At 61.0% G+C, this 7,896-nt stretch overlaps 1 protein-coding gene across 1 annotated transcript; it reads left to right on the top strand.

Annotated features, from left to right (window-relative positions):
• Nucleotides 1-272: 272 nt before the first annotated feature.
• On the top strand, nt 273-4,164 carry LOC309584004 (kallikrein-14-like; the record flags this gene model as incomplete). Its single annotated transcript, XM_082299895.1, has 4 exons — nt 273-294; nt 378-659; nt 1,737-1,873; nt 4,012-4,164. 4 exons carry the CDS (start codon nt 273-275, stop codon nt 4,162-4,164), a joined length of 594 nt encoding a protein of 197 aa, XP_082156021.1.
• Nucleotides 4,165-7,896: the final 3,732 nt, after the last annotated feature.

Raw genomic sequence — 7,896 nt, 5'->3', positions numbered from 1 at the left:
AAATGTCCCCAATCCCCCCAATGTCCCCAAATGTCCCCCAATGTCCCCAATGTCCCCAAATGTCCCCCAATCCCCCAAATGTCCCCAATCCCCAATGCCCCCAATGTCCCCAAATGTCCCCAATCCCCAAATGTCCCCCAATGTCCCCAAATGTCCCCAATCCCCAATGCCCCCAATGTCCCCAAATGTCCCCAATCCCCAAATGTCCCCAATCCCCAAATGTCCCCAATCCCCCGATATCCCCAATGTCCCCAAATGTCCCCAATCCCCAAATGCCCCCAAACGCCCCCAGATGTTCCCAATCCCCCAATGTCCCCAAATGCCCCCAGCACCCCAAATGTCCCCCAATGTCCCCAATCCCCCCAACGTCCCCAAAGGTCCCCAACCATCCCCACCGTCCCCCAGGGGTCTCCGTGTCCGCCTGGGCGAGGACGACCTTCGCCGGCCGGAGGGGACGGAGCAGGAGCGCCGGGTGGTCCTGGCCCTGTCCCACCCCCACTTCAACCCCACCACGCTGGACAGTGACCTGGCCTTGCTCAAACTGGACCGGCCGGTGGCCTTCAGCCGCAGCGTCCGGCCACTGGCCCTGCCCCGCGCCTGCGCCCCGGCCGGAGCGTCCTGCCTGCTGTCCGGCTGGGGGACGGTGACCACCCCCCAGGGTGAGGGGAGAGGCTGGAGTGAAAGGGGGAGGAGAGAGAAAATGGGGGGAAAAGGGGGAGGAACGGTGAAAAATGGGGGGGAAATGGGGGAAAAGGGGGAGAAACGGTGAAAAATGGGGGGAAAATGGGGAGAAACGGTGAAAAATGGGGGGAAATGGGGGGGAAGGGGGAGAAACGGTGAAAAATGGGGGGGAAATGGGGGGGGAGGGGGAGAAACGGTGAAAAATGGGGGGGAAATGGGGGGGAAGGGGGAGAAACGGTGAAAAATGGGGGGAAATGGGGGAAAAGGGGGAGAAACGGTGAAAAATGGGGGGAAAATGGGGGGGAAAAGGGGGAGAAACGGTGAAAAATGGGGGGGAAATGGGGAGAAAAGGGGAAAAAATGGTGAAAAATGGGGGGAATTGGGGTGGAATTGGGGAGAAACGGTGAAAAATGGAGGAGAACTGGGGTGGAATCGGGGAGAAACGGTGAAAAATGGGGGGGAAATGGGGAGTAAAGGGAGAGAAATGGTGAAAAATAGAGGGGAATTGGGGTGGAATTGGGGAGAAACGGTGAAAAATGGGGGGAAATGGGGGAAAAGGGGGAGAAACGGTGAAAAATGGGGGAAAATGGGGAGAAAAGGGGGAAAAATGGTGAAAAATGGGGGGAATTGGGGTGGAATTGGGGAGAAACGGTGAAAAATGGGGGGGAATGGGGGAAAAAGGGGGAGAAACGGTGAAAAATGGGGGGGAGGGGAATTGGGGTGGAATTGGGCTGAAATGGTGAAAAATGGGGGGGAAAATGCAGAGTAACCCCAGTAGCCCATGCATAACCCATGAGTAACCCATGAGTAACCCATGAGTAACCCATGAGTAGCACTCAGACCACTCTAGGAGTGTCCTGGGGGTGTCCCAGCCCCACTGACCCTTCACTGACCGTCCCTGACCCTGCAGCGACCCCGAGTAACCCATGAGTAACCTATGAGTAACCCCTGAGTAACCTATGAGTAACCTATGAGTAGCACCCAGACCACTCTAGGACCATCCTGGGGGTGTCCCAGCCCCGCTGACCCCTCACTGACCACCCCTGACCCCGCAGTGAACCTCCCGAGCCGCCTGATCTGCGCCTACGTGCAGGTGCTGTCGGACGCCGCGTGCCGCCGGGCGTACCCGCAGCGCATCACCGACAACATGCTCTGCGCCGGCGTCAGCAACCGCCGCGTCGACTCCTGCCAGGTGAGCCCCAAAACCGCCCCAAATCCGCCCAAAATCCCACCCACGTTCCCCAAAATCCCGCCCCGAAATCCCCACCCCAAAAGGCGGGGGAGAAAGGGTTAAAAACGGCTGAAATTCGGGGGGTTCAGGTCAAAATCACCCCTAAAGCAGCCCCCAAATTCTCCTGGGAGCTCCCAAAAATCTGACAACGAACCACCCAAAAATCTGACCCCGAACCCCCCAAAATCTGACAACGAACCCCCCAAAATCCTGCCCAAATCCCCCCCAAAATCTGACCCCGAACCCCCCAAAAATCTGACCCCGAACCCCCCAAAATCTGACCCCAACCCCCCCCAAATCTGACCCCGAATCCCCCAAAAATCTGACCCCGAACCCCCCAAAATCTGACCCCAACCCCCCCCAAAAATCTGACCCCGAACCCCCCAAAATCTGACCCCGAACCCCCCAAAAATCTGACCCCGACCCCTCCCAAAATCTGACCCTGAACCCTCCCAAATCCTGCCCGAATCCCCCAAAATCTGACCCCGAATCCCCCAAAAATCTGACCCTGAACGCCCCCAAAAATTTGACCCTGAACCCCCCCAAAATCTGACCCCAACCCCCCCAAATCCTGCCCAAATCCCCCAAAATCGGACCCCGAACCCCCCAAAATCTGACCCCAACCCCCCCCAAAATCTGACCCCGAACCCCCCAAAATCTGACCCTGAACCCCCCCAAATCCTGCCCAAATCCCCCAAAATCGGACCCCGAACCCCCCCAAATCCTGCCCAAATCCCCCAAAATATGACCCCAAACCCCCCAAAATCTGACCCCGAACCCCCCAAAATCTGACCCCAAACCCCCCCAAATCCTGCCCGAATCCCCCCAAAATCTGACCCCAACCCCCCCCAAAATCTGACAACGAACCCCCCCCAAAAATCTGACCCCAAACCCCCCCAAATCCTGCCCGAATCCCCCCAAAATATGACCCCGAACCCCCCAAAATCTGACCCCGACCCCCCCCAAAATCTGACCCCGAACCCCCCCCAAAAATCTGACCCCAAACGCCCCCAAATCCTGCCCGAATCCCCCCAAAATATGACCCCGAACCCCCCAAAATCTGACCCCAAACCCCCCAAAATCTGACCCCAAACCCCCCAAAATCTGACCCTGAACCCCCCAAAATCTGACCCTGACCCAAAATCTCCCCTCCCCCCCCCCCAAATTTGGTGGTTTATGGCGGAAAAATACCCCAAAAGTGATGAAATTTGGGTGTTTCCCACCAAAATGAGGCCCCCAAATCCCCCTGGGACGCCCCTAAAATCCAGCGCAAATCCCCCAAAAACCCACCCCGAAATTCCCACCCCAAATTTGGGAGGTTTTGGTGGAGAAGGGTCTAAAAAGAGCCAAAATTTGGGTGTTTCCCACCAAAAGCATCCCCTTGACCCCAGAGTGACCCCTCTGTCCCTGAGGTGACCTCTTGACCCCAGAGTGACCCCTTGACCCCAGAGTGACCCCTCTGTCCCTGAGGTGACCTCTTGACCTCAGAGTGACCCCTCTGTCCCTGAGGTGACCTCTTGACCCCAGAGTGACCCCTCTGTCCCTGAGGTGACCTCTTAACCCCCGAGTGGCCCCTCGACCCCAAACTGACCCCTTGACCCCAGACTGACCCCTCTGACCCCTGGCTGTTCCCTCTGTCCATGAGTGTCCCCTTGACCCCAGTGACCCCTCTGACCCCAAACTGACCCCTTGACTCCAAACTGACCCCTCTGACCCCTGGCTGTCCCCTTGACCCTGGACTGACCCCTTCACCCTGGACTGACCCCTTGACCCTGGACTGACCCCTTGACCGCAGAGTGACCCCAGTCCCTGAGGTGACCCCTTGACCCCCGAGTGGCCCCTTGACCTCAAACTGACCCCTTGACCCCGGAGTGACCCCTCTGAGCCCTGGCTGTCCCCTCTGACCCAGACTGACCCCTCTGACCCCAAACTGACCCCTTGACCCCAGAGTGACCCCTGGCTGCCCCCTCTGACCCTGAGTGTCCTCTTGACTCCGGACTGACCCCTCTGAGCCCTGGCTGTCCCCTCTGACCCAGACTGACCCCTCTGACCCCAAACTGACCCCTTGACCCCGGAGTGACCCCTGGCTGTCCCCTCAGGGTGACTCCGGGGGTCCCCTGTCCTGCAATGGGACCCTGCAGGGCATCGTGTCCTGGGGGCTCCAGACCTGTGCCCTGCCTGGCCACCCCGGCGTCTACACCAAGGTCTGCCGCTTCGTGCCCTGGCTGCTGGACACCATGGACAGGAACTAGGGGGCACCTTGGGGGCACCTTGGGGACATGGGGACACCTTGGGGACACTGGGATGGGGGACACGGGGGTGACACCAGGGTTGGCAGCTGCTGGACACCATGGACAGGAACTAGGGGACACCTTGGGGACAGCTTGGGGACAGCTTGGGGACATGGGGACACCTTGGGGGCACCTTGGGGACACCTTGGGGACATGGGGACACCTTGGGGACATGGGGACACTGGGATGGGGACACGGGGGTGACACCAGGGTCTGCTGCTGGTGGACACCATGGACAGGAACTAGGGGACACCTTGGGGGCACCTTGGGGACACCCCGGGGACACCCTGGGGGCACCTTGGGGACACCTTGGGGACATGGGGACAGCTTGGGGACATGGGGACAGCTTGGGGACACTGGGATGGGGGACACGGGGATGGCACCAGGGTCTGCTGCTGGACACCATGGACAGGACTAGGGGACACCTTGGGGACATGGGGACACCTTGGGGACACTGGGATGGCACCAGGGTCTGCTGCTGGTGGACACCATGGACAGGAACTAGGGGACACCCTGGGGACACCTTGGGGACACCTTGGGGGCACCTTGGGGGCACCCTGGGGACACCTTGGGGACACCGGGATGGGGACACGGGGATGGCACCAGGGTCTGCTGCTGGTGGACACCATGGACAGGAACTAGGGGACACCTTGGGGACACCTTGGGGACACCTTGGGGGCACCTTGGGGACACCCTGGGGACATGGGGACAGCTTGGGGACATGGGGACACCTTGGGGACACCTTGGGGACACCCTGGGGGCACATTGGGAACATGGGGACACCTTGGGGACACTGGGATGGGGGACACAGGGGTGGCACCAGGGTTGGCAGCTGCTGGACACCATGGACAGGAACTAGGGGACACCTTGGGGACACCCTGGGGGCACCTTGGGGACATGGGGACACCTTGGGGACACCTTGGGGACAGCCTGAGGACATGGGGACACCTTGGGGACATGGGGACATCATGGGGACATCATGGGGACAGCTTGGGGACACCTTGGGGACACTGGGATGGGGACACGGGGGTGACACCAGGGTCTGCTGCTGGACACCATGGACAGGAACTAGGGGACACCTTGGGGACATGGGGACACCTTGGGGACATGGGGACATCATGGGGACGGCTTGGGGACAGCTTGGGGACACCTTGGGGACACTGGGATGGGGGACACGGGGGTGACACCAGGGTTGGCAGCTGCTGGACACCATGGACAGGAACTAGGGGACACCTTGGGGACACCCTGGGGACACCTTGGGGACACCTTGGGGGCAGCTTGGGGACACCCTGGGGACATTATGGGGACATCATGGGGACATGGGGACACCTTGGGGACATGGGGACAGCTTGGGGACACAGGGATGGGGACATGGGGGTGACACCAGGGTCGGCAGCTGCTGGACACCATGGACAGGAACTAGGGGACACCTTGGGGACACCTTGGGGACACCTTGGGGACATGGGGACACCTTGGGGGCACCTTGGGGACACCTTGGGGACATGGGGACACCTTGGGGACATGGGGACATCATGGGGACAGCTTGGGGACATTGGGATAGGGACACGGGGGTGACACCAGGGTCTGCTGCTGGTGGACACCATGGACAGGAACTAGGGGGCACCTTGGGGACACCCTGGGGACACCCTGGGGACACCTTGGGGACACCTTGGGGACATGGGGACACCTTGGGGACAGCTTGGGGACAGCCTGAGGACATGGGGACACCTTGGGGACATGGGAACATCATGGGGACACCTTGGGGACATGGGGACAGCGTGGGGACACTGGGATGGGGGACACGGGGGTGGCACCAGGGTTGGCAGCTGCTGGACACCATGGACAGGAACTAGGGGACACCTTGGGGACACCCTGGGGACACCTTGGGGACATGGGGACACCTTGGGGACATGGGGACATCATGGGGACAGCTTGGGGACACCTTGGGGACACCTTGGGGACACCCTGGGGGCACCTTGGGGACACCCTGGGGGCACCTTGGGGACATGGGGACACCTTGGGGACAGCTTGGGGACAGCCTGAGGACATGGGGACACCTTGGGTACATGGGGACATCATGGGGACATCATGGGGACATGGGGACACCTTGGGGACATGGGGACATCATGGGGACAGCTTGGGGACAGCTTGGGGACACCTTGGGGACACTGGGATGGGGGACACGGGGGTGACACCAGGGTTGGCAGCTGCTGGACACCATGGACAGGAACTAGGGGACACCTTGGGGACACCCTGGGGACACCTTGGGGACACCCTGGGGACATTATGGGGACATCATGGGGACATGGGGACAGCTTGGGGACATGGGGACATCATGGGGACATCATGGGGACACCTTGGGGACACCTTGGGGACACAGGGATGGGGACATGGGGGTGACACCAGGGTCTGCTGCTGGTGGACACCATGGACAGGAACTAGGGGACACCTTGGGGACACCCTGGGGACACCTTGGGGACATGGGGACACCTTGGGGACACCTTGGGGACATGGAGACACCGTGGTGACACCTTGGGGACACCACAGAGAGTTGGGGACACGGGGACCGGGAACGTCAGGGTCACGGCCGGGTGTGTCACCATCCCTGGTGGCTGCAGGACACCCTGGACAGCACCCAGGGGCCACCGTGGGGACACCTTGGGGACACCTTGGGGACACAGGGATAGGGGACACTGGGGGGACACGGATTGGGACCAGCATGGGGTGGGACAAGGGACACGGTGACAGTGCCTGGGCCACGTTTGGGCCACCAGGGTCCCACCAGGGCCACCAGGGTCCCAGCAGGGCCACCACAGTCCCACCAGGGCCACCAGGGTCCCACCAGGGCCACCACAGTCCCACCAGGGCCACCACGGTCCCACCAGGGTCCCAGCAGGGCCACCCCCGGGCGGTGACGGAGGGGACGCGGATTTGGGGTCGGAACCAATAAAGTCGGAGCAAACGCGGCCTCGGGTCCATCTCGGGTGTCCCCAACCCCTCCCCCGATGTCCCCAAGGGTCCCCTGGGGTGGGGGAGGGGTTGGGGTGGCCCCTCCCCCTCCCCCCCGTTCCCGGCAGCGATTTTGGGGCGTTTTCCCAGAATTTCGTTTATTGAGGCACTTGCGGAGCAAAGGGGGGGGGAGGGGACCCCGGAGTGTTGGGCCACACCCACCAGGGGGAGGAGCCAATGGGAGGAGGGCGAATGGGGCGGGGCCAATCGGGGGCCGGCGAACCTGAGCGGGGTCAAGCAAAGGTCAATGAGGGGTCAAGCAAAGGGCAACCCAAGCCAAGGTCAAGCAAAGGTCAACCACAGGTCAACCCAACTCAAGATGAGCCAATGGTCAAGCAAAGGTCAACCCAAGCCAAGGTCAAGCAAAGGTCAATGCGGGGTCAAGCAAAGGTCAACCACAGGTCAACCCAACTCAAGATGAGCCAATGGTCAAGCAAAGGTCAACCCAAGCCAAGGTCAAGCAAAGGTCAACCAAGCTCAACCCAACAGCAGCCAAGGTCAACCCAACCCAACCCAAGGTCAACTCAACCCAACACAACCCAAGATCAACCGAACTCAACCTAACCCAAGGTCAATCAAAGGTCAACCCAACCCAAGATCAACCCCATTGAAAGTCAACCCAACTCAACCCAAGGTCAACTCAACTGAAGGTCAACCCCACCCAACCCAAGGTCAACCGAGAGT

Source organism: Coloeus monedula, assembly GCF_965178545.1.
Source record: "Coloeus monedula genome assembly, chromosome: 35".
NCBI lineage: Eukaryota > Metazoa > Chordata > Aves > Passeriformes > Corvidae > Coloeus > Coloeus monedula.
The sequence above is the reverse complement of the archived record's forward strand: the minus strand, read 5'-3'. Positions and strand labels throughout refer to the sequence as shown.